General features: G+C 37.4%; 1 protein-coding gene and 1 pseudogene across 2 annotated transcripts in view; one reads left to right on the top strand and one right to left on the bottom strand.

Moving 5' to 3' along the window:
* The window catches only part of SLC27A6 (solute carrier family 27 member 6), a 72,431-nt gene that overhangs the window by 32,805 nt on the left and 12,903 nt on the right, over nt 1-26,723 (top strand). For both annotated transcript variants that reach the window (XM_073222172.1, XM_073222171.1), the window contains 3 exons: nt 6,244-6,402; nt 7,674-7,798; nt 21,687-21,881. In XM_073222172.1, coding sequence (XP_073078273.1) covers nt 6,244-6,402; nt 7,674-7,798; nt 21,687-21,881 — 479 coding nt within the window. The remainder of the gene's footprint in view (nt 1-6,243; nt 6,403-7,673; nt 7,799-21,686; nt 21,882-26,723) is intronic.
* On the bottom strand, nt 7,820-11,406 carry LOC140846303 (swi5-dependent recombination DNA repair protein 1 homolog pseudogene; annotated as a pseudogene).

The following is a 26,723-nucleotide window of genomic DNA, read 5'->3' as shown; positions in this document are numbered from 1 at the left end:
ATAGACATCTATAGAACTCTACATCCAAAAGCAACAGGATATACATTCTTCTCAAGTGCACATGGAACATTCTCCAGAATAGACCACATACTAGGTCACAAAAAGAGCCTCAGTAAATTCCAAAATATTGAAATTCTACCAACCAATTTTTCAGACCACAAAGGTATAAAACTAGAAATAAATTCTACAAAGGAAACAAAAAGGCTCACAAACACATGGAGGCTTAACAACATGCTACTAAATAATCAATGGATCAATGAACAAATCAAAATAGAGATCAAGGAATATATAGAAAGAAATGACAACAACACAAAGCCCCAACTTCTGTGGGACACAGTGAAAGCAGTCATAAGAGGAAAGTATATAGCCATTCAGGCACACTTGAAAAAGGAAGAACAATCCCAAATGAATAGTCTAACATCACCACTATCAAAACTGGAAAAAGAAGAACAAATGAGGCCTATAGTCAGCAGAAGGAGGGACATAATAAAGATCAGAGAAGAAATAAACAAAATTGAGAAGAACAAAACAATAGCAAAATTCAACAAAACCAAGAGCTGGTTCTTTGAGAAAATAAAATTAATAAGCCTCTTGCCAAACTTATTAAGAGAAAAAGAGAATCAACACAAATCAACAGAATCAGAAATGAGAACGGAAAAATCACAACAGACTCCACAGAAATACAAAGAAATATTAAAGACTACTATGAAAACCTATATGCCAACAAGCTGGAAAACCTAGAAGAGATGGACAACTTCCTAGAAAAATACAACCTCCCAAGACTGAACAAGGAAGAAACACAAACTTTAAACAAACCAATTACAAGCAAAGAAATTGAAATGGTAATCAAAAAACCCAAGAACTAAACCCCGGGGCTGGACAGATTTACCTTGTAATTTTATCAGACACACAGGGAAGACATAATACCCATTCTCCTTAAAATTTTCCAAAAAATAGAAGAGGAGTGAATACTCCCAAACTCATTCTATGAAGCCAACATCACCCTAATACCAAAACCAGGCAAAGACCCCACCAAAAAAGAAAATTACAGACCAATATCCCTGATGAATGCAGATGCAAAAATACTCAATAAAATATTAGCAAACAGAATTCAACAGCTTATCAAAAGGATCATACACCATGACCAAGTGGGATTCATCCCAGGGATGAAGGATGGCACAACATTCAAAAATCCATCAACATCATCCACCACATCAACAAAAAGAAAGACAAAAACCACATGATCATCTCCATAGATGCCGAAAAAGCATTTGACAAAGTTCAATATCCATTCATGATAGAAACTCTCAGCGAAATGGGAAAAGAGAGAAAGTACCTCAACATAATAAAGGCCATATATGATAAACCCACAGCCCATATTATACTGAACAGCGAGAAGCTGAAAGCATTTCCTCTGAGATCGTGATCTAGACAGGGATGCCCACTCTCCCCCCTGTTATTTAACATAGTACTAGAGGTCCTAGCCACTGCAATCAGACAAAACAAAGAAATACAAGGAATCCAGATTGGTAAAGAAGAATTTCAACTGTCACTATTTGCAGATGATATGATATTGTACATAAAAAACCCTAAAGACTCCACTCCAAAACTACTAGAACTGATATCAGAATACAGCAAAGTTGCAGGATACAAAATTAACACACAGAAATCTGTAGCATTCCTATACACTAACAATGAACCAATAGAAAGATAAACCTGGAGAACAATTCCATTCACAATTGCATCAAAAAGAATAAAATACCTTGGAATAAACCTAACCAAAGAGGTGAAAGACCTATACCCTGAAAACTACAAGTCACTCTTAAGAGAAATTAAAGGGGACTCTAACAAATGGAAACTCATCCCATGCTCATGGCTAGGAAGAATTAATATCATCAAAATGGCCATCCTGCCCAAAGCAATATACAGATTTGATGCAATCCCTATCAAATTACCAGCGACATTCTTCAATGAACTGGAACAAATAATTCAAAAATTCATATGGAAACACCAAAGACCCCGAATAGCCAAAGCAATCCTGAAAAAGAAGAATAAAGTAGGGGGGATCTCACTCCCCAACTTCAAGCTCTACTACAAAGCCATAGTAATCAAGACAATTTGGTGCTGGCACAAGAACAGAGACATAGACCAGTGGAACAGACTAGAGACTCCAGACATTAACCCAAACACACATGGTCAATTAATATTTGATAAAAGAGTCATGGACATACAATGGCAAAATGACAGTCTCTTCAACAGATGGTGCTGGCAAAACTGGACAGCTACATGTAGGAGAATGAAGCTGGACCATTGTCTAACCCCATATACAAAAGCAAATTCAAAATGGATCAAAGAACTGAATGTAAGTCATGAAACCATAAAACTCTTAGAAAAAAACCTAGGCAAAACCTTTTAGACATAAACATGAGTGACCTCTTTTTGAACATATCTCCCCTGGCAAGGAAAAAAACAGCAAAAATGAAGAAGTGGGTCTATATTAAGCTGAAAAGCTTCTGTACAGCAAAAGACACCATCAATAGAACAAAATAACACTACAGTATGGGAGAATATATTTGAAAGTGACAGATCCAATAAAGGCTTGACGTCCAGAATATATAAAGAGCTCACACGCCTCAACAAACAAAAAACAAATAACCCAATTAAGAAATGGGCAGGGGAACTGAACAGACAGTTCTCTAAAAAAGAAATACAGATGGCCAACAGACACATGAAAAGATGCTTCACATCGCTAATTATCAGAGAAATGCAAATTAAAACTACAATGAGGTATCACCTCACACCAGTAAGGATGGCTGCCATCCAAAAGACAAACAACAACAAATGTTGGCAAGGCTGTGGAGAAAGTGGAGCCCTCCTACACTCCTGGTGGAATGTAAATTAGTTCACCGGTTGTGAAAAGCAGTATGGAGGTACAGCAAAATGCTCAAAACAGACTTACCATTTGACCCAGGAATTACACTCCTAGGAATTTACCCTAAGAACGCAGCAATCAAGTTTGAGAAAGAGAGATGCACCCCTATGTTTATCGCAGCACTATTTACAATAGCCAAGAATTGGAAGCAACCTAAATGTCCATCGATAGATGAATGGATAAAGAACATGTGGTATATATACATAATGGAATACTACTCAGCCATAAGAAAAGGGCAAATCCTACGATTTGCAGCAACATGCATGGAGCTGGAAGGTATTATGCTCAGTGAAATAAGCCAAGCAGAGAAAGAGAAATTCCAAATGATTTCACTCATCTGTGGAGTATAGGAACAAAGGAAAAACTGAAGGAACAAAACAGGAGCGGAATCACAGAACTCAAGAATGGACTAATAGGTACCAAAGGGAAAGGGACTGGGGAGGATGGGTGGGTAGGGAGGGATAAGTGTGTGAAGAAGAAGGTGGGTATTAAGATTAGAATGCATGGGGGTGGTGAGAGAAAGGGGAGGGTTGTACAACACAGAGAAGACAAGTAGTGATTCTGCATTTTGCTATGCTGATTGACAGTGACTGTAAAGGGGTTTATAGGGGGGACCTGGTATAGGGGAGAGCCTAGTAAACATAATATTCATCATGTAAGTGTAGATTAATGACAACAACAACAACAACAACAAAAAAAAAGCAGTTCCTGTGTGGTGACCTCCAATGAGTTCTACACAATGGTATAAAGGGCATATCAAAGTGAGGGCAAGGGTCTGTTTGTGTTTATACAGAGGATCAAAGCCTAATTTGGCTACCCAGAAAATGAACTAAGATATGATATGAAGAAGAACTTCCAACATCAGCACCATCTGGAAGAGTCATACCAGAAGATGATCATCAAAAAACCACAACAAAGATTCAGGCGATGCTGCAGTTGTAGCTGCATCCATCCCACCAGTTCCTGGACTTGCCATTGGAATGAATAAGGAGATATCTAAGCTGGCCTGTGCTTTAATTAAAGCAACAAATTTGACTGGATCTATACTGTTGGAACTCAACCACGAATTAGGAGAAGTGCAAGTTGTAGCGCTCCAAAAGCTTACGACTACAGACTATCTACTGTTAAAAGAGCATATGGGATGTGAACAGTTCCCAGGAATGGGTTGTTTTAATTTGTCTGATTTCTCTCAGACTATTCAAGTACAGTTGTACAATATCCATCAGATCATAGACAAATTTTCACAAATGCCTAGGATGCCTAACTGGTTTTCTTGGCTTCACTGGAGATGGCTGGTAATTATAGATCTGCTTTGGTTATGTAACTGTATTCCTATTATGTTAATGTGTGTGCGCAACTTAATTAGTAGTTAAAACCTATACATGCTTAAGTTACTCTACAAGAAGATATGTCAAAGAAATAATCAATCCCCCCATTTTTTCTTCCATCTGCTACCTCTAGAGATTTTCTTCTTCCTTCCTAATTACAACCCTTAAATAGAATTCATGCCTCATATTAAATTTACCAAGTATCATAATTCTTCCAAGTGGTAAAGATACCTCAAGACAAATGCTGGGCATAGAAGCCACAGGGCATAAATCTGCAAAGAAGTAAAAAGCTAGCCTTTTCCAACAATACCGCTTCCCTCTCACTTACCAACTTTACATTTCTCTGTATGGCCCCGGAAGATGACTGGTTAGCCAGAGACGGGTAAGATTCCTCAAGGAAGGAACAACCTAAGACAGGCACAGTTGCAGGGGGGCCATCAGGTGAGAAATTGGGGATCAACAGTGGTGAGGCTTAGAACCTCACCCCCCTGTTTAAAGAGAAATCTTCTGCATCCGTGAATGTTTTAATGCCCTTGTCTAGCTTGGATTAACACATAGTCTACAGGCACACACCTGATCATCTATAATTGCTCTCTTACAACACTAAACTATGTTTTCTACCTTTATCTTGCATCTACCTACCACTTCAGCATTTTATTAAAAATAAAAATAATAATAATAATAAAGGGAGAAATGTGGGACCCACATATAAATCAAGTATAAAAATCAAACGAATATTCATATTTGACCGGATTGTTTATAGTTCATAATGTGTGAGCAAAACCGAAAGTTTCTGTGATGACTGCCCTTGTACTGTTCACCATGTAAGAACTTATTCACTATGTAAGAATTTGTTCACCATGTAAGAACTTGTTCGTTATGCTTCAGAAGATTGGAGACTGACGAGAATTAGGCTTGAGATGCATTAATGATTGTGCATTGAGCACTGAGTCCCCTATACAGAATTTTATTGTTGTTAACAACCATTTGATCAATAAATATGAGAGGTTCCCTCAAAAAAAAATTACTTTAAAATGGTGTAAAACAAAGGCTTCATATTGACACACATAAGAGAAACAATATAGTTTTCATTAAATATATGAGGTTATAGTAGTAATTCTATAAAGAAAAGTAACATTTGAAGAAAAAATGCCTGTATCAAATTTCCATTGGATTGTGCAGATTTAATATAATATCAAAATAGTATTCTTGTATAAACTGATTAAAACCACATCTTGTAAATCTCTGTGAGTTAAAGGTGCATCCCAGTAAAAGCCAAATAAATTGGATCCTTTTAAAAATGTAAAAAAAATAAAAAAATAAAAAAATAAACCATGGCTAGCATCCCAGGATACTCTCCTACTGTTTTAATCCAGAAGAAAAAACCCACCAACTACTTGATAGAATTTTACATTTTTGGTCTGGGTAAACATCTTCTATACTGGGTAGATTTAAAGAATTTGTGATTTACAATGTAGTAGTCAAGTACTCTTTGTATTTTAGAACATCACCTTTTCTTTCTACCAACCTTTAAGTTTCTGAATTTAATCTGTTTCATTTTTAATGGTTGATATTCATGTTCTTTGGTCATTAAACCATTTATCCTGTTTTCTACAAAAACAAAAAAACCAAAAAAAAAAACCAATGGATTAGATTCATATTAAGATTTGCCTCATTTTGGGTGTACATTTTTAGATTTTTTGCATTCTGGCAGCAGATCTCGTTCTGTGAAGCTGACAAAACTTCAAAAGTCAAGCATGATTGAAACTACAGTATCTTAAACTCCATGTAATTTTATAGTTTGGATCCTTCTGGGTAGATCTAAGATTCAGGGATCCATTACTGCATAGCTCCCACTTACATGGCCCCTTGTACAAAACAGATAGAAAACTTGAATGCACTTTTTTTCTCAGTTGCTGTTGTAGTAGATAGCAGTATAGACTCGCTTTCTCTCACATTTTTCTTCTTTTTCCTGTCTTCCAGGTCTACCAAAAGCAGCTGTGATCAGTCAGCTGCAGGCTTTGAAGGGCTCTGTTGGACTGTGGGCTTTCGGTTGTGCAGCCGATGACATCATCTATATAACTCTTCCCCTGTATCATAGTTCAGGATCTCTCCTGGGAATCGGCGGATGCATTGAGTTAGGTAAGTTTTTATTTTCTCTTGGTAAGTTTTCAGAATGCCTTATAATTAAAACTTGTGCTCATTAAAGTTTGAAGCTTTGGCAGTTGAATTCAGATTGTTTGTGTGTATATTATATAATTATATGTATTAAAAGGACCCAATTTCATGACAAACTCAGTGTATTCCTGAAGTGGAAAGAGCAGAGACCTGGGAATGTGGCCCTCGGTCGGAGCTGGCCCTTGACTGGGCTTCCCTCTCTGTGGGGTCACCCATCTTTTAGTGGTCTTCCTCCCCCTCCTGAACTGGTAGTAAAGCTTTCCAGGAGGCCAAACGTGGAAGCTGCATAGCTCTTTAGGCTCCGGAAGTTACATAGATCATTTCATCTGCATTTTGTCGGTCAAAGAGAGCCACAAACCATTCCAGATTCAAAATCTGAAGGCTGGGGAAATAGACTCCACCTTTTGAAAGGCCGTGTGGTGAATTCATATTGCAGAGTTAAGGGCATACAAGGAATAGCTGAGGCTATCTTTGCAAACACTGTACCCAGACACCCAAGAGGTCATTGGGCAGGACTTGTGACTCAGTGACTCAGTAGATTCCATTCATAAACACACTGAAATTATGTGTCTGTTGCTAGCTAGGCCTGAAATAATATAGTAACAGGTATCATTCACCACTATTTAAATATGTCTAAAATATGATAAAGTAATTTTATGGAATAGGAGATTTTGAATATGGTCCACAATAAAGATGGTGAAAACATTAGCATTTTCCTTGAAACATACACAGATGACTTACATTGTTTTAGCAATTAGGTTGTTAAAATGAGGTTTAGCAGTCATCGATATCTCACCAAGTCGACCTTAGTCTTTCTCAACCTCAAGATATGGTGAGGCTGCTTCAAGGTTTTAAAAATAATATGTACATGTTCAAGGTCACAAATAAGTGAATATATTCTCAGTCTCCATGAAGGATGACTCTTATCTCTGGTTATGCTCTACGACTTGTAATTCTTGCCCTTATTTTGACTGATGCTTTCATTCCATGTGTTGCAAAAAGTGTATTTGCAATCAAAATGTAGAATTACAACAGGAATAATTTTACATGACTTAGTAGACTTTAAGATTCATGTTTTCAGTCGAGCTTGATATAAATGACCACTGATGAATATAACAGCCTTGACAGTGAGCAAAAGTGTTCTAGACAGCGAGACAGCGCAACCGCATTTGTATTTTATCTTAATGCTGCCCTTGAATGTTTTCTCTAGTGCCCGTTTTTGCCTTTTCTCATAGGCGCTACTTGTGTCTTAAAGAAGAAATTCTCTGCAAGCCAATTTTGGAATGACTGCAGGAAGTATAACGTGACTGTGTTTCAGTATATTGGAGAACTCTGTCGCTATCTTTGCAAACAACCTAAGGTAAGAGTGATCATTATCAGAGAGAAAATGTTATTTCAGAAAGAAAAAGTATGTAGAGAAAAAAGTCATTTTTTAACATTTAAAATAAAACCTTTTTTACCACAGTAAATAAAATATTAAAACTGACTTTCAGAATTGCCCAAATTATTTTTTTAAACATGATTAAAGCTTTTTTATACATTACTTTAAACGTAGTTTTCTTTTGCAAATTTATCCAAAATACTAAGTTTTCATTTTAGAAATTAGTTTATATTTTTATAAGAGGCCCTAAATTGATGTTCATCAAGATACCTTTCTCTAAGCCCTAATAGTTTATACCTTCCATTTAAAATATATAAGTATCTTTTAAGTTGTCATTCTCAAAGATACTCTTGAAAAATTATGAATTAAACACCTATAAATTCTTCTTCACTTCTGTTAAAGTGTAGCAATTTATCATCTAATCCATACTGGTCTATCAGCTGAGTGAGGCTGAGTTTCTTGTTCTCCTCAGATAAAACTGACTGCAACTCATAAAGCAACAGCTGGCTACAGCTTCTCCACTTCTTTATTAACAACTTACTGAGACAGGTCATTCTTTGATCTATACATTTTGACTAGTTTTGGCCTCCGAAGAAGATCTTCTTTCTCCTGAATCTGCTTCACCAATTTTGCTTTTTCTTCATTTAATTCTTTTCTGGGAAGATTCTCATTCACAAAGTCATCCTGGAGATCACTGCATGACCCAATATCAACTGACTTAGATTCACATACATTGATACTCTTGAAGGTATTTTTTAAATGTGTATTTTCTTCAGATTCATTGTCTATATGTTTAATACTTTCTCGAAATTCCAAACAGTTTTCTTCTGTTAAAGATGGTTTTTCTGAAAAGGTCTTATTTTCTTCATTTTCTACTTTAAGCTGCTTTACCACACTGGAACAGGAATTAAATGAAGATCTAGCTTTCCTTAGTCGTTCTCAAAGTGTTGCACTCATAGGTTGTTTTCTTGAACTACTTGTACAGGGAGATGGTAGACTGTCGCAGGCCTGTGGAGTGCTAGGTAAAATCACAGCTGAGTCGGATGGACTTTCCATCTTGAAAATGAAATCTTGGTTTACGTCTCCCTATGCCATTCCCAGTGTAGAAAACACACGCAGCCGAAGCCATGAGCAGGTCCAGCTCCAAGAAAAAAGTCATTTTTGTTTATTTCTACTCCAGCTTCTTCCAGAATGTAGTTAAGAGCTAACTTGCAAAGATGTGTGCAAAACATAAAAATGAATGTAAAATGCATCAGAGGAAATAAAAGGAGAGTAATGCAGAAATATACATGTGCTTTAGATTGTGACAGGATAGGACAGACCCACAGTCCAGTCCATTTCACATTTAGACCTATTATAATGTCTATAAACATTGCCTGGATCTGATTATGAAGTTAGATGCAGGCCATGTTTATAGAAAGTAATGTTTCTAAGGTGGAATTAGGTAATATTTTAAAATGCTGTCCTTAAAAAAAAAAAGGGATGACATTGATTACACTTGTTTTTCTTTTTTCTTTTGAATAAGTGATTAGAATATCTTATCTCATTTTGCTTTTGCTTGGTTTTGCTTTAAACTTAAAGACAGATTTTTCTTTGATTTACATGTGTCTCCCCTACCTAAAGCAGTCATTACCACATACTTTGGTGTTTTGCCCCTTTCTGAAAATAGACGAATGGAGAGGGTTGCCTGAGGCTTGTCTTTATTAGTTCATTTGCTTTTTTGACCTCAGAAATTATTTTCCTTTTCCTAGTGTCCTTTGTATTTCAAGGTATGGATTTTTTTACTGTATGATTTTCTAAACAATCTTGAGACTACAAAGTAGTGGCTCTTTCTGTAATCAGATCAACACCAGTGCCTGAAGAACTGTGGTGGAGAATGCCTGCCTGTGTGGGGTGGGGCAGCAGAACCTGACGACTGGCCGTAGGCCTTTGAGAAACACCTTTTCCTGGGCTAGGGCATCTCTCACTCATCACCTGTGCCATCATCCCACTGGCTTATGGCATGGATGGTGAGCTGGGGTATCTTCTCTGGCTGGCTGAAATATGTCCTTTACCCAGCCTAGCTGAGATGAAGTTGGAGGCATTTAAAAAAGACTTGATTAAATACATGGGATTACAAAGGAGAGATAAACACAGAAAAATGTAAAACTGGATAATCTTATTTACAAAATGCTTTTATTCATTTTAAGCTTGGCATTTACCATGGAGAGACCTCCTGCTAGCTCCTGACCCATCTCTATACTTTTTCTTTTTCTTTTTTTTTTGGTTAGGTGTGCTTCACACGGCTATAGATTCCCTAGATTCATAGCCAAGACAGGGAGTCCCAGAGAAATGTTTTAGGTTTTCTAACCTTTATTCTGTTCAGGAAGACTTTGCCAATATCAGGGTTTGGTCTCACCTGAAAAGTCCCAGTAGAATTATAATTCCACAGTCTGACATATTTTCCCTTCTAGTTTTCATCATATTCTTTGTTAATGTGTATATCTGGGACTAGGTTACTTTAAGGAATTCATGTCCTCCAGTAAAGATAAAAGCCACCTTCGTAAAGGACATGGTAGGTACCACCTAATGAGCTTCCTCATGGCCTTCCTAAACTGGGTCTCCAGCCACTCGTGTTTCCTCTCATCCTTTAATAGTAGCATTAGCTTTCCCAAGGTTATTTGCCTAGTAAGTGTTTATTGAATGGCTGAGTATATGCATTTATATTATTACAAAATTTTACCAGCTTAAATAATGCTGCAATTATATATATAGGCTTTTCATGCAATATAACCAGTTTAGGATCTCAGAAGTGAAAGCAGTCTAAGGACCCAGATATTTTGGTGATTTTTTTTTTTTGGCATATTTCCCAACTGCTGTTCAAAGTGGTTGATGGGGTTTAGAATCTCATGGGCAATGTGGTAACATTGCCTGTTTCTCCGTCTCTTATCAGTACTGGATGGTGTTAACAATAGTGGTCTTGTAGTTGTGCTTCGTGGAGCTCTAGATACTCCTTCAAGCTTCCTCAAAAGTTCCTGAAGGATGGAGGACAGGGATAATAGGTGTAGCTCTGGGAGGAACGTGTTCCCAGCCCAAAGGCACATAAGCCAGTGAAACCAGTGAAGCCAAAACCAGTCAAGGGAAAAGCTAGGTGGGAGAAGCTCTTTATTGCTTACAAGGGGCCCAGCTCCATTCGCCTCTCTCCTGCAGCTACTCTCGCTCTCCATTCCTTTCCCAGCCCCGTGCCCGCTGTCCTCTCTCCCTGCCCTTTTGGGGAGAAACTCTGCAGGTGGAGCCCCAGTGACTGACAGGCTCCAGAGCAATTGTGCAACAGAGGGAAGGAGAGAACCGCCTCCCTGCATCCCTTGTCCCCGAGGCTGCCAGAGGCTGCAGCAGTAAGCACCTTTGTTATGTAAAACGACTGAGGCAAGGCAAGAGGTTCTGGAAATACTGCAGTTTTTATCCATAATAGGCCAGTCTTTGTGGCTGACCCTTTAAAATATGGTGGGTGAAACCAATTTGCTTGGGCTTCTTCATAATGTTTTCTTTGAACAGAGAACATTTTGTTTAAAAAAAAATAAGGAAAAGATTATTTAATTTCATTTATAAATTTATAGGCTAGAAAAACAAATATTAATTTCTCTTTTAGGATTATTGGCAAGGGGGGCATAATTTTATGTCCCCCTTTAAAATGTCTCTTCTGAGTCTTTCACTCATTTATCTCTTTGGCATGATGTTTTATCTCATCTGTTAGACCTATTATTTCCTATGCTGAAGATATTAATAGTTTGTCATATTTCTTACAAATCTTTTTTCAGAGTGTTTTTCCTTGAGTTTTTTTTTATGATATACAATGCCCCTTTCAGCGCTCTGAATTTGTAATGCACTAATTTAGGGAAACTACTTTAGCTGCAGAGCATTTGAGAGAACTGAGAATTAAAAACAGAAAATCTGATTGCTTTCAGTTAAATATTTTCATTTTTAACTGAAGTTCTGTGATGAAAAGATGCTGTTCCTGAAATAATCTCTAAGAGTTTACCTGAAGGTAAATTGAGGAAGAGAGAGGGAAATATAGCTCAGCCTAAAGAAAAATTTAACAATTCTTTTGAGCAGAGATGCATTATATTATCTAATCCCCTTTGTTGAAATCATATAGAACAATACAAACAGTTCTTGGCATTAAAGGTTAGAAGGAAGTCATCCTGTTCTGCATGACACCTTATCCCTTCAAGGAGACCTTGCTTTTTTGCTGCCCATGTTCAATCCTTTCAATGAACTTGCCTTGAAGGGGAGCAGCGGTGTCCTCTGTGTGGCCCGCACCTCCTCTGTGTGGCCCGCACCGCACTGGGCAGTGGGTTCAGGTGGGGCCAGGCAGTGAGAAAGTGCTGTGGTTCACACTCTCAGATAATTAGAACTGAATGTCTCATAAGCCATGGATGTTTATTTAAAATAAATCCTTAAGCAAAAGAAAGCAAAACTGTCCCTAAATATACCCAGATTTGTTGTCAATCTCAAGGTAAGTGATATAATCCAAAGGAGATTTACCTGCGGGCAGAAGTCACAGTCTAGGCTGAGTGGTGATATGTCACTGCATAAAAGCACCATAGGGTTGCTTTCCATGGTTGGGAAGAATTTATCCACTCCTGACCCAACCCTGTCTTTTTTCTCTTTTTTTGAAACTCCAGTTACAAAAGTTCCTTGGCATAAACATTGGATAAACAGCCTCAAACTGCTGGCAGCAGCATTATCCTTGAAAACCAGCCAAGGTCCTGGTTCATCTTAGTCACGGAGTGAGTCTCCCCTGGGACAGGAAAGCAGTTCGTTCCCACTTTTCCAGTGTTCCAAGTTTTCTACTTACTGAAGCATCATCATATGATTTCTGATTGGATCTAGTTCTCTATTTTCTTAACATTAATACTGCATTTAATATTGACAGGTGAGGAATGTGTGAACCTCTAGACATTGGTGATTCTCTGGGATCTGCCATAGAGTTTATCTTATTGGGACAAATAGGATTGGGCAGTTGGTAGTTACAGGGTCCCCTATGTCATTCATTCACCCATTCATTCACTCAAGTAACATTGTAGGTTTGGGTATACAGGGGCACAACAGACAAGCGAGACCCCCTTTCTCAAGGAACTTACACTCTAGTTTGGGGTAAGACAAAGTAAACCAGCAAGCACACGAAGCAAAGTAATTACAAGTTTATCGAAGAAACAAACAGGCTAAGGTCCTGGAGGCTGGTCGGTGGCAGGAGAGGGCATCGCTAGTTAGACTGCGTGGTCAGAGAAGGCATCACTGAAGTGGTGTGAAAAATGGCATAAAACTAAATGTGATTCATTCCCAGAGGAATTAGCATATTGACAAAAAGCCCACATGGTGAAGTACATGCCAGAAAGATGCTCAGGCTGAGAGGGGGAAGGAAATTGAGGAAGAACAGGCTATGGATATTCGGAGAAAAAGAAGTTTTGAACCAGCCAGTAAAATTAAGACAAATGTAAAGAAAGCGTAATATGGGTATAACATACTTAGGTGATGTCCAGGAGAGAATGTGAACCCTGTAGTACTTAGCCAGTGAGGACCCAGGGGCGGGAGTCGCAGGTTGAGGACTAAACTGCTTGTCGTAACCCCCTGAGTGTTCCTGGTCACCAGACACCGATCCTGCAAGACCACCGTTAAAGCCTCGCTCCACTGTTCTCTTTGTCTCCGTGTCCACTTACTGAGTTCAGCCCAGTGAGCATGGTTCTCTAACAGTGGTGACCTGTGAGCTGAGGAACTAACCTGACATGTGGGATCTTGCCATAGAAAAGCTGGGAGATTGCAGATCTGACCGAATAAGCTGAAAATGAAGACGGCCACAGGGCACATAGCCTGAATGTTTGAAGAGAAGGAGACCCTGGCTGGAACACCCATAGACCAGATCTTGTAGGGCTCAGTAGATTGTGGAGGAGGATTTGGATTTTATCCCTATCAGAGCATTTGGAAAAAAGATGAAAGCAAACCGGAAAAAACATGAACAATTTGGGATCTATTTTGAAGGAGAACAAGACTTGTTAAAGTTCATGGATGGAGAGGGAAGGAATGGATAGATTCAAGGATGAGTCCCAGGTTTTTAGTTCAAACATATCTAGGTACACTGAGACCCATTTGCAGAGATAAAGAAAACTGAGGTTTACGGAGTGAAAACTAAATTTCTTTAGGACCTGTTTAGTTTGGTATGTTAATGAGGCATCCAGGTGAAGAAGTAAAATAGGCAGTTGGATGTAGTAATCTAGAGCCCAAGGAGTACCGGGACAGGGTCTGATCAACAAAGCAAAAGACTTATATTATGATGCATATGTATGATGCCTGCTTTTCAAGTTAATATTATAATTTATTATTTAGGCTGCTATTATTTAGCTTATCTATAGCTTCCAGTGTGCAACACCTACATTTTGACATTCTTACACTTTCTAGTGTATGTATTTTGGTTTATGTATTTCAGTACATATATTTTCTATAAATTATATCCCTTTATTCTGTTTTCTTCAAAACTAGGAAATTCACTGAGAGAAAGTATCCTCGTGATTCTGGATACTTTTGTTAAAGTATATTAAATCCTGACCAAGTGGATACACTCAACTCCTGTTACAAAAAGAGAAATATTTTAAAGCATCTGGATATTTGATAAGTATTTATGAAATATGGTTCATTAAAAGCCATACAGATTATACTGTTCCCCCCCCCCCGCACTGTTTAGACAATCCTGCAGTGAACCCCTCAGTGTTTGCTGGGTGTTTTTGAAGGTAACAAAATGAAAATGGTGAATGACGGGGATCTGTGAGCTTGCACAGATGACACTGTGAGATTTCAGTTTGAAAGGACAGCTACTTCATTTTCTCCCAAGAGAGCCCATCATTTCTTTCAAGCTTTAAGAATCTCCCTTGTCATCCTTAGAGAAGACGTGGGGGTAAGGAAGATGCAACAGTATCAGAGAACAAAATTCCAGGAGGAGACTGCAAGCTGTCTTGGCCTAGGTCTCTTGAACTTGTTTGTTTGTTTTACTGGTGATGTTTGGAATGGATCTGACGGCAGTTACAGGCTCAATGCATTGGCATCACCTCCCTGGTTCAGTGCATGACTGCTTTGTTTTTCCTATTGAAATGAATGTATTAAAAACATTTATCCTTTTATCATGTTCTTATTTTCTTGGTTTCTACGTAACTTCAGCTGTTTCATCATCACATCTCCCCAATTCCACATCTTGTAAAAGATGTGTAGTTTATCAAAGCATTAAGCTTTAGAAACTTCTCTGCCCACACTTAGTAACTTGTAAAGAATGACATTTTAAAATTAATGTGAGCTTTATTAAGATATTCTGGTTTAGTTTCCGTACCATTTTCTTCTCTGCTACACTCAAAGCAATTGATTTTATCTCCAAGACCTCATCATTTTGAGATATTTATACATTTTTTATTATTTCTTTTCCCCCAGCATTTCAAGTGTATGATTATATGGTTGAGAAAATCACCTCTCTTTTAAAAGCCAGTTTTCCTTAAATAAATCAAAGATGTGTTTAATAGTCTCATACTAGATATGAATGCACTTAGAAAAGTTGGCAAGATACCAGAACCTTCTTTTCTGCTTAGAAACTACAAATATAGAAATATGAGGGACTAAGATAGGAAAGAGCTGTTACCATCCTAAATGCTAGTAGAATTAGAAGGGGTGTTATGAATATTCTGAAATGTTTTAGAACTGTGTATGTATTAAAGGCTTTTAATAAGTGCTAATTTTAATACTTAATTATTCATGTTTCCTGGGTACTGGTGCATATAAAATACATTATATCTTCTTCTTCCTGTGTGTTGATACCATTCATGCTGTCATTTCCATTAAGAATACACATATCCCTTGCTTATTAAATTTCCCAACAAATTTACCTTTATGCAGAAAGTCTTCCCCAAAAGTACATTGCTTCTCTTTCCTACTCTTGTTGTATGACTTTCTGCTGGTCACTTCGCATCTCTGAGCCGTGGTTCCTGTCTTTATATAAAATAGCAATACTTACTTTTCCTAATTTGACCCTCAATTCTCACAATCCAGTTACAAGATATATGTGAAAAAATGTAAATTCAGATGCCCAATGCAAATAGAAAGATTTTATTTTTTATCGAAATGTAGTAATGTTTTCCACAAGTGTCATTATAAAATTAGAGTAATTTTTGTGGGTGTTGAAAAATAATTGGTCTTTGACTACTAAAAACCATGCGACATTGATTGCAAAAAAGTCAATTTAAATAGATCATGAGAATCTTAAAATAAACTTTAATAATATTGAAGTCTTAACAATCTTATTATAGTTGTCACAAATAAAAACACTAGGAATAATAATATAAAAGCAGAAACCCTGAAAATATGTCCGTTTACTTTTGGGTTTATATACTATTGTAACTATAAATGTATGTTAGTAAGGTCCTCCTACATTCCAAATTGATTTCACATTTTGAAATTTACATCCCAGATTATTTATTTAATTATTTATTTGCTATTTTTCACATTGCCTATTCTTTTAATAGTCTATTCTTGATGTCCTTGCTATAGACAAGTCAAGGTCAGAGATGATTTATCTTTGCCTGGCAGAGATGGCTTATCAGCAACATTAAGAACCTTTAGCAAATGATTAACAACTGGAATTTTCCAATAGATCATTTTATTCCCAATGCAAAAAAAATAACAATGAATTTAGGTAAAAAAAGTATATCAACAATCTAATGCCAACTTTTCCTTTAATTCACCATGCGATGCCAGGCAAGTTATTGAATTTCTTTGCTCCTTGGAATCAGGGAGCTTGAAATTCAAGCCCAACTTCCATGTTTTACAAGCTCTGTGATATTGGGCAGATTATCTTGCGTTTCTGAGTAGCCCCACGTGTTTTTCATCGGTAACATGAGTGTGATAACGATTATGTCCAGAGTTGATGTAAGGATTATTGAGTTAACCTAAGTGTAGAAATTCAAGTGGAAACAGCTCCCAGTGGTGGGGCTCTCTGGAAGAGGACACTTGGCCTTCTCCCAAGAGTTCTCACAAAATGGTTTTTTTTATCATAACAATTATGCCAAAATCAAAGATCTGGTCTCCTGCGTGACAGGTTCAGAGCCCCATTTCTCAGTCCATGTCTTTCGATTAGACTCACCTAAACCAGGCTCAAGAAAGCCCATGTATAGCTCTAGTTGTCTCCATGGCTGGGTCTTCCTCAGGCTTCCTGACCTCTGCCTGTTGGAGTGCCAGCACTTGCAGCCAAGCCATTTCTCTTCTCTCTCTACTCTCATTCCCTGTGTATGTTCCTGGCTGTAAATACCCTGCCTTCTCCCTTGACTTCAAGCTTTATATATCTGGGTTCCTACTTGACATCTCCACTTAGAAATGTAATTGTCATTCTTACCTAAAAAATGACCGAAGCCTAACTCTTTAGACAACCTGCTCCATCCACTTGCCCCATCTTGACAGTCACGGTTCATGACGACTCCATTCCTCCAGGTACTCACTAAAAAACTCTGGCATCTCCCTTGAAGCTTCTCTTTCTTTCACCCCACCCCCACCCCCACACACCATCTAATCCATGAGCAAATCCTGCTGAGTGTATCAAAAAATAAAACCAGAATCAAACCGCATCGTACTAGCATGGAAGCTCAACTATAATCAGAAAAAAGAGTTCCTGGGTAGGACGGAGTCCAGTGAGGGAGTTTGGATAAACCCAAGGTTTGCATCATTGCGGGAGGGAGTCGTGCCCTTGCTACAGCTGCTCACGGCCGAAATTATCTTGCTAATGGGCCCCTGCACTTTTGGGTATATTTCATTATTGAATCGTGGTAGCTGTGGTTCAGGCAACCTTTTTTCTGGGTTTCCAGGGAAGATTAACCTCCTGTAAGTCTACCCAGGCTTTTATTTTTTAGGCCCATCAATGCTGCCGTTCAGGTTAGAGGCAAGTGTTGGAGGCTCTTGGAGCTGATCTTCTCTATGAGGCAACTGTGAAATAGGTCTGCTCTAAAGCAGTTTTCCTTGCACTTTGAATTCTCTGAGTGCTGTCAGGATAGAGAGCACCTCTCCAGAGCAAGTGGTCTGCAACTGGCAATCCCCGTTACTAGTGTATCTAGAAAATGAATTGGAAATAAGCCCACAAGGTGGTTGGTCTCTGCTGTAACCGTGGAGACCACAGAGCTCTTTTCAAGCTATTATTTATGCCTTCAAATGCTTTCTGGAACTGGTGGCTGCATCCCTGAGGCCCTGGCTTGTCCTAACCCGGCTGGAGAGGCTCCGTGACAATGACTGAGGGGGCAGCTAGCACCCGCACTGCATTAGCCATGCAGGCCTCTGCTTTTACATGCCCTCCTGTCCTTTCTCAGAAGAGGACCCCATGCTCTTCCCACTCCATTCCTACTTCAGTGTAAGAAAGTTGACTATTTGATGTGTTTTTCTATCCCGGGATTCTCCGGCTGTTTTGCATTCAGTGTTACTCTCTATCTGTTCTGTAATGCCCACCTGGCTGGCTGCCTCTATTTTTTCAATGTATAGTATCGGAGTGTCTGTGAAGGAAGCTCTTGGAATATATGGTTTTTATTACAGGGGGTGTGTTGGTGTGGCACACGTACAGGTCTAATTATGAGTGGATTTTAGGAAAACGGGCTCTTAAATAGAATTAAGATGGAGGAACCATAACCCCTAATATGTATTGTTGTATATTTTAGGTGATCCTTTAGGAATTCGACCATACGTTTGTGCATTATTAAGTGGCTTCTAACAAAGGGCTGAAGGCAGACTTGATTTGCACCTTGATTTTTACTATGAATTTAGATTTCTTTGCTGTCTCTCTCCCCATCTATCAAAAAACAGTCTTTGTTCCCTGAGAAGTCAAGGCTGATACAGAATTACTTGCATTTAAACAGAACCTCTAAAGGTTTCACTTGTCGTAGGCCTACAAAGAGACTATTCAGCCCGGTTGTGTTATAGATTCTCTGAGTAGGACTAAGCTCATGTTCTGGAAGAAAGAGATTTTGTTTCTAGGCTGGTGTTTGTTGGGGGCCTGCTTTTTTCAGCAAGTGAGCAGATAAATCTGTGACCCGCTAGGAAGTAACTACAATTTAACCCCTGCTAGAAAACAGCTCTCAAAGAACACTGGGAAAAAACAAGAGCCTTGGTTCAAACTGATGTGATTCCTTTACGGGTATCGTCACATCAGTTGGCTGCGTGGTACTGAAAGCCGGAGGGAAACTGGCCTCCTGAAATCCAGGACCTTGGGATCTCTGTACTGAAAGTTCAGACCCATTCAGCAAATTCTCTTCTAAATTTAGAGTGGCATTTCAGATGGCTGAAGCTGAACTGAGTCCTCTCTGTGTGCTGCAAAATGTTTACTCGTGTATGTGTGCTCTTTGGGCTTCTGTGTCTGCCTCCCTCTCCCCCTCTCTCTGCCTCGGTTTCTGCTTCTTTATCTCCCTATCAGCACGTGTCTCTTCCTGTGTGTCCCGGAACCTGTGTCTCTGTGGGCAGCTTTGTCTCCGTATTTGTGTGTCTGTGTGTGTGCCTCTCTGTCTGTCTTTGAGTGTGTTTCTGTGTGTCTAGTTTGTCTTTTTATCTTTGTTTTTCTGTGTGTGAGAGAGAGAGGCAGAGACTCTTGCTGTATGCATACAGCACTCTTTGTCCCTGTGTCTCGCTCTCCGTTGTGTGGGTCTCTGTCTCTGTGCGAACGCATCTCTCTCTGCCGGTGCCGATGATGTGTTCTTCCTCACACTTGTCCCTCTGCGGAGCCTCCTTTCCGTATCCCTGACCATAACGTGGGTTCTTCCCTCTATCATCTTTCATCTGGAGCACTTCAGCTGCTTTCCTCAACTCTGCCAGCCCCCCAGCCCATCATGCCACTTGGTGGCAGCTGATGTTACTATGCCAGACTCTGCTCAATGCCCTCCAGTGGCTTCCAGTCACATTCTGGGGTCACTGAAGAGCTTCACGTCACTAGCTGGGCAATGTTTTTCAAAAGGCTCCTGTGACCAGAGGCACACAGAAAGACAGAGGCACACAGACACCGATATTTTGTTCATTTACCAATATGCTCAGTGTGTATTAGAAGCTGTTCACCTACTTTACAAATAAAACCAGCTCCCAGTTATATCCAGTGAGAAGAGCTCTTAAAGAAACATAAAACAAACATTCACATTGTCTATGTGCTTGACAGCTAACAGATTAAAATCTTTCCTTTAAGTCTGAGAAGGTACAGAGTTAAAGAATGTGACCCAGCATTTTAAATTTTGTTTGTCTCTCATTGTTACTGATTTATTATTATTTCTTGTTATTTTGAATTATTTTGGGGAACTATGGAGGTAGCTCAGAGGGGATCTTAGATTTACAATGACTACACAGATAATGTATTCTTCCTCTAATTTTTTGAGGTATGATATAACATTAGATTCAGATGTATAGCATAGTGATTTGATATTTGCATATATTCTGAAATGATCACCAAATTAAGTCGTTAGCATCCAACACTATACATAGTTGCAAATTTATTTTTTGTGTGATAAGAACTTTGAAGATTTATTCTCTTAGCAACTTTCAGATATACAAGAGAGTATTATTAACTATAGTCATCATGCTGTACATTACATCCCCATGGTTTATTTATTTTGGAACTGGAAATTTGTATCTCTTGACCTCCTTCACCCATTTTACCACCTGTCTGTTCTCTGTATCAATGAGCTTGGGGTTCTGTCTTTCTCTGTCTGACTTAGTTCACATAGCCTAATGCCCTCAGGTTCCATCCATGTTACCACAAGTGGCAAGATTTCATTCTTTTTATAGCTGAATAATATTTCACTGTGTATATATGTACCACATTTTCTTACCCATTCATCCATCATGGACATTTATGTTGATTCCCTGTCTTGGCTATTGTAAATACGGCTGTGGCAAACATGGGGGTGCACATATCTTTTTGAATTAGTGTTTTTGTCTTCTTTGAATACTTACCCAGAAGTGGAGTTGCTGGGTCATATGGTGGTTCTATTTTTAATACTTTGAGGAACCTCCATTCTGTTTTCCATAGTGGCTGCACCACTTGTAATTTCTTGTCTTTTTGTTAATAGCCATTCTCACAGGTGTAAGGTTCTAATTTTTCATCAGTGTATAATTCATGTTAGTTAACAGTGTTTATTAACTGTAGAATAAAATTAAGTTCTGTTTTTTCCTTTAATTCTAACATCTGAACTAGAATTAAAAATATGAGAATATTGTTCATCCAATAACAATAGTTACAGGTACTTGTTCTGTTTATAAGCCAAAAATTATAGTGATTAGATGACCTCTTTTGCTTATTGTATGTTAGGCCCTTGGCTTAACTGCAGACTACAGGACATAAATGAGATAGCTATTCTTATCAGGCTTGCAGAGGAATAAACAGAATCAGAATTGTTTCCATACTCTTGTTCAAATTTGTATAGATGAAAAATGATAGAGCTGACAGTGCAAACTCAAATATAGATATATATATAAACATATATATGTGTGTCTGTGTATATATATATGTATATATATTTTTAAGTAATCCATTGTTCCTGAAACATGCTTTCTTCCTTACCTGCTCTCTACCAAAATAAGCCTTCAGTTACTTGAATTTAGGAAAAGCTTTTCCCAGATATGAGGAAATAAAAGTTCTATCACTCTGGGCCAGTGTTAGTTTCATTAACTGGTGGACACAGTTCTGTAACAGACATAAACAAGATTTAATTTTTTACTTCCCTTCCAGTATTGTACATATGCAACTTACTTCTTGGATATTTGCCGGTTATGTAATAGTAATGCATGAAAGAACTGGGAAGTGGAACTAATAAATTACAGGTAAAATTCTTTCTTCTAACAGAGAGAAGGGGAAAAGGAGCATCAGGTGCGTTTGGCAGTTGGAAATGGCATCCGGAGTGACGTGTGGCGAGAATTTTTAGACAGATTTGGAAATATTAAGATGTGTGAGTTTTATGGAGCTACTGAGGGAAACATTTGCTTCATGAATCACACTGGGAAAATTGGATCCGTTGGGAGAACAAATTTCTTTTACAAAGTAAGTACATTTTCTTTACAAAATAGATTGAGGTCTGCTAACTTCTATTTTAGACTTTGTGCTTGTAAATTGTGGTAAATATTATCACCTTTGTTTTTTTTAAGTTAAGGACTTCTGTAAATAAAGTGGTGGCTAAGTGAAGTGGTAGTGTAGGTCCTGAAGCCTCGACCATCTACCATGTTTTCCCTCTGGAATATGGGGATAATAACACCTACTTTTTCTGTTCTTTTGAAATTTAATCATGTAATATATAAACAGCAAGCATAGATTCTGATACATATTAAACTCTTTCCATTTTCCATGAGTATTTTCAATTCACTACTTCTACTTTTCACTTTTATATCACTCAAAGTTATGTATAGGCTTCTAATACTACTGTTTCCTTAAAAGCTGTATTAAGATTCCATTAAAATCTTAAAAGCAGCCAAAAAATCATCTTCCTAGGAGTAAAAGACGTGCAGCTGATTTCTCAATAACAACGATACAAGGCAAAAGATAGGGAACAGGTATCTTCAACAGGCTTGGAGAAAATGATTTGCAAAATAGAACTTATACACAACAATAATATTTTTTAAGGAATAAAAGTGAAAGTAAACAGTCTCAAAATCTGATGGCAAAATTTACATAACCTCAAGAGGAAATAAACAAATCCAGAATCGCAGTAGCATATAGGTCTTTCAGTATTTGATAGAAGAAGCAAAGAAAAAAAAATCCTAAAGTGCTACAGAATACTTTAATACTGTAAACAAGCCATTCAAACTAATGGACATATATAAGACACTGCCTCTAAAACTGCAGAGTATCCATTCTTTTGAAGCATTTATGAAACATTCACAAAGATTACTAGACCACTTAAGGAATTCCAGCAAATTTCAAAGGATGGAGTATATATGGATTGTGTTCTCTGACCACCATTTAATGAAGGTAGAGATAACTTTTTAAAAATGAGTTAGATCATCTATATATTTGGAAGTAAAACATCTCTAAATTTCCATGAATCCAAAAAAGTCATGATAGAAATTGGAATATAATTTGAGCTGAATCATAATGAAAATGTTATATTTCATAATGAATATGTTACTTGTGGACTCAGATAAGAGCAGCTGAGAATTCATAAGCTAAATAGCCATCTCTATACATTATAAAACAACTAAAATAAGCTCAAAATAAAAGGAAGGAAATAATAAAAAGCACAAATTAAAGGAATTAGAAAAGAAACATTTCATAAATAGTTTCAAAAGAAATGAATATGAAATTTTGAGAGAGTAGAGAAATTGATTCAAAGCTGTTATAAGTCATCCTAATGTTTGGAACCTAAAGAAGGGGTACAAACTATTTATAAAATGCATTCTTTGGGGTTTTGAGGGTCTTGCTGACATGTCAGAAATGCCACCTGTGTTTTGAACAAAAGTAATTTTGGGAAAGTAAGTGCTGCTATCACTGAGCTTCATGTTCTTTACAGTTAATTTTTTCAATTCATTGCACTGGTTCCATTAAAAATTTGATATTCATACCAAATAGCTCCTTAGTGAAACAGAGTCACTCTGAGGTAATCAGCCAACAAGAGTATGATGAACGAGATTTGTATTTTATAATACTGGCTTGACTTCACTATAATTTTGAAACAATTTATCTTCCCTGTTAGATTGCACTAATGCTAGAAATGCAGGAAGTTGTTATTGTCTCCAGGGTATTTGGAAAACTGATTTTCTGTTCACTTTAGTGTTTTTTTTTTTTTAAGTTTGGAAATGGAAAAAAAAATGTACTTAGTATCATATGAATTCTAGTCTGTCTTTTATCATTTCATTTACATATTGTTTGTTACCTAGCAGGTAGTCAGAAAAATTTGGACCAAAAATTGTTTCATAATTATGTGAGGAGATTTAATAAGTGTGTCTGTCAAAAACTCAAACCTAATGGATGTTTGCATGTGCTGTCTCAGAGAGGAATCAGCCTCTAAGCAGAGACAGGAGGTTAATAGTAAAGGAAAAGGTTGAGGCAGCAAAACAGTTCTTTTGATCCAGATATACTCCTTGCATGGCATGTTTACCTACAAATGCATGAATTTGATGTTTGCCCAAATACCCGCCAAAGCAAACAATACGAAAAATATAATGACAAATCATTTGAGAAACAAACCCAAGTTAAAGTTATGGATTTTTTTCTACCCCGAAGGATGATAAATGGGAAGAATAGATATGAAATCCCTAGGGGAAATATAACTTCAAAAAAAAGGGAGAAAATTTAAATAAAAGCCAGCTGAAAAAAATATATGGATGCCCATCAAAATAATAATCCTCCAAAATGACCAGGAAATGTTTAGAAAAACAATTTCCCATAGGTTCAAAAGTTGCAATAATTTTCCCATTAAAAAATAAGAGCTCAAAAAGGAGGAAAGAGCAAGGAAAATATAAATCAACAAAAGTATTTGGAAAGTAGGAAGGCTCAGCTCAAAGAAAAATCATAAAAGGAAAAAATGAAAATATTACAGAAATGAGCACCACATTAAAGGACTTAAAAGTAAACAGGACTACAAACGTTGTTAGGGAGCAAGATGGATGGGATTAAGAAGTACACAAATGCAACAAAAAGAATAAGCAAATAATAATATGAAAGAAATTAAAAAGACAGATTTGAAAACAAACAATGATCTGACATGTTTAATTGGTTTTCCTGCAGAAAAAAAAAATGAAAGAGAAAAAATTACTTGAAACTAATAAAAGTAAACTTCTCTTAAGACTTGAGTCTTTAGCAAAACAACATGTTGTGTCCCAGGGGGAGAAAAAGTACATGGTACAGAATGATCATCAGAAAATTATATATACTGGTGAAATTACTGAACATAAACATCCAGAAGGAGATGCAGGCGTGGAAAAGGCAAAGGGATGCATAAAGTGTAGAGTGAAGGTGGGAAACATCTCAGGCATCTCTCAAAACAAAAACAAAATCCTCAGTGACAGAAAAAGAGGAAAGTAATGTCTTCACCTAAGAATTTTAGTTCTGATTAAGCTCTTCTTCAAGTATAAAGGCAACAAAGAGCTGTTCTCCAAATTTTAAGAAGATGAAGAATACAATAGTCATGTATTTAGAGGAATGCAATTCTTCTTTATGAAATTCACTGAATGCAAATTTTTGGTCGACCTGAATGCAAAGCAGAACTTAGAAATGAAGGAATCACCAACAGTTAAAAAGTTTGGGTTTGTTTAAATACAGATTGAACAGCTCTGAATTATGTTTATAGGTGGGATACAAGTACAAATCCTGACAATGTAAGAATACTTGTAACACTTAAGTACAAATTCTCTCATCTTTCACAGCCATAAATCCATAGATACAATAGGAAAGATAAAATATGGGAATTCATACAAAGGCTCATTTTCATCATATCTTTCTATGCTTTTTTTATTGTCTTAAAAATAGGCATCTTTTAGGGACTAGGGATCTGAATATGCAAAGGCATACAGGTATGTGTGAGAACTCCAAGGGCCTGTGCATACAGCCACATGGGCATGTACCATGCAGTTCTAGGCCTCCATTCACCTCATGTGTTATGAAGGGGACCCCCTGCTGCTGTGCTCTAAACACCTTTACTATACCTCTACGTGTATCTGTACATGTGCATATGTTTTAGAAGGCATTATATCTATTTTTTTATTTATGTTGTTACAACACAGCCTTTTTTTTAATTGAAGTACTAGTGATATACAGTCATATTGGTTTCAAGTATACAACACAGTGGTTCAACAGTTACCCATATTATTAAATACTCACCCTCTCTAGTGTCGTTACTATCTGTCAATGTAGAAAGATGTTACAGAACCATTCACTATATTCTCCATCCTGTACTACCATCCCTGTGACCAACTTATATTATGATTGAGAATTTTTCTGCCCTTTTATCCCCTTTACTCTCCCCACCCACCCACCCCGACCCCTCCCCCATGGTAACCACCAGTCAGTTCTCAGTGTCTATGAGTCCACTGCTATTTTGTTCTTTCTGTTTTGCTTTGTATTTATATTCCACAAATAAGTGAAATAATATAGTATTTGTCTTTCTCCATCTGGCTTAATTCACTTAGTGTAATACCTCTAGGTCCATCCATGTTGTTGAAAAATGACAGGATTTCCTTTTTATGGCTGAATAATATTCCATTGAGTATTTGTTCCACATCTTCTTTATTCATTCATCGATTGTTGGACACTTGGGTTGCTTCCATATCTTGGCTGTTGTAAATAATGTGGCAGTAAAAATAGGGGTGCATGTATCTTCTCAAATCAGGGATTTTGGATTTTTGGGTAAATTCCTATAAGTGGAATTCCTGGGTCATATGGTATTTCTGTTTTTAGTTTTTGAGGAACCTCCATACTGTTTTCCGTGGAGGCTGTACCAATTTACATTCCCACCAACAGTGTAGGAGAGTTCCCTTTTCTCTACATCCTTGCCAACATTTGTTATTTCTTGTCTTTTGGATAGTGGCCATTCTAACTGTTGTGAGGTGATATCTCATTGCAGTTTGGATTGCATTTTCCTGATGATTAGGCACATCTTTTCATGTGTCTGTTGATCATCTGTATGTCTTCTTTAGAAAAATGATTTTTCTTGTTTTTTTATGTATTTTTTTATGTAATTTTTTTAATTGAGAAAAATTTTTTTAATCTGCCCATTTTTTTATTGAGATCTGTACTCTGAAAACTATAAGACACTAATGAGAGAAATTAAAGAAGACACAAATAAATGGAAATCTATTCTGTGCTCATGGATAGGAAGAATTAATATTGCCAAAATTGCAATGCTTCCCAAAGCAATTTACAGATTCAGTGCAATCCCTATCAAAATACCAT

This window comes from Manis javanica, chromosome 14, assembly GCF_040802235.1.
Source record: "Manis javanica isolate MJ-LG chromosome 14, MJ_LKY, whole genome shotgun sequence".
Taxonomy (NCBI): domain Eukaryota; kingdom Metazoa; phylum Chordata; class Mammalia; order Pholidota; family Manidae; genus Manis; species Manis javanica.
This window is presented reverse-complemented; position numbering and strand designations above follow the sequence as displayed.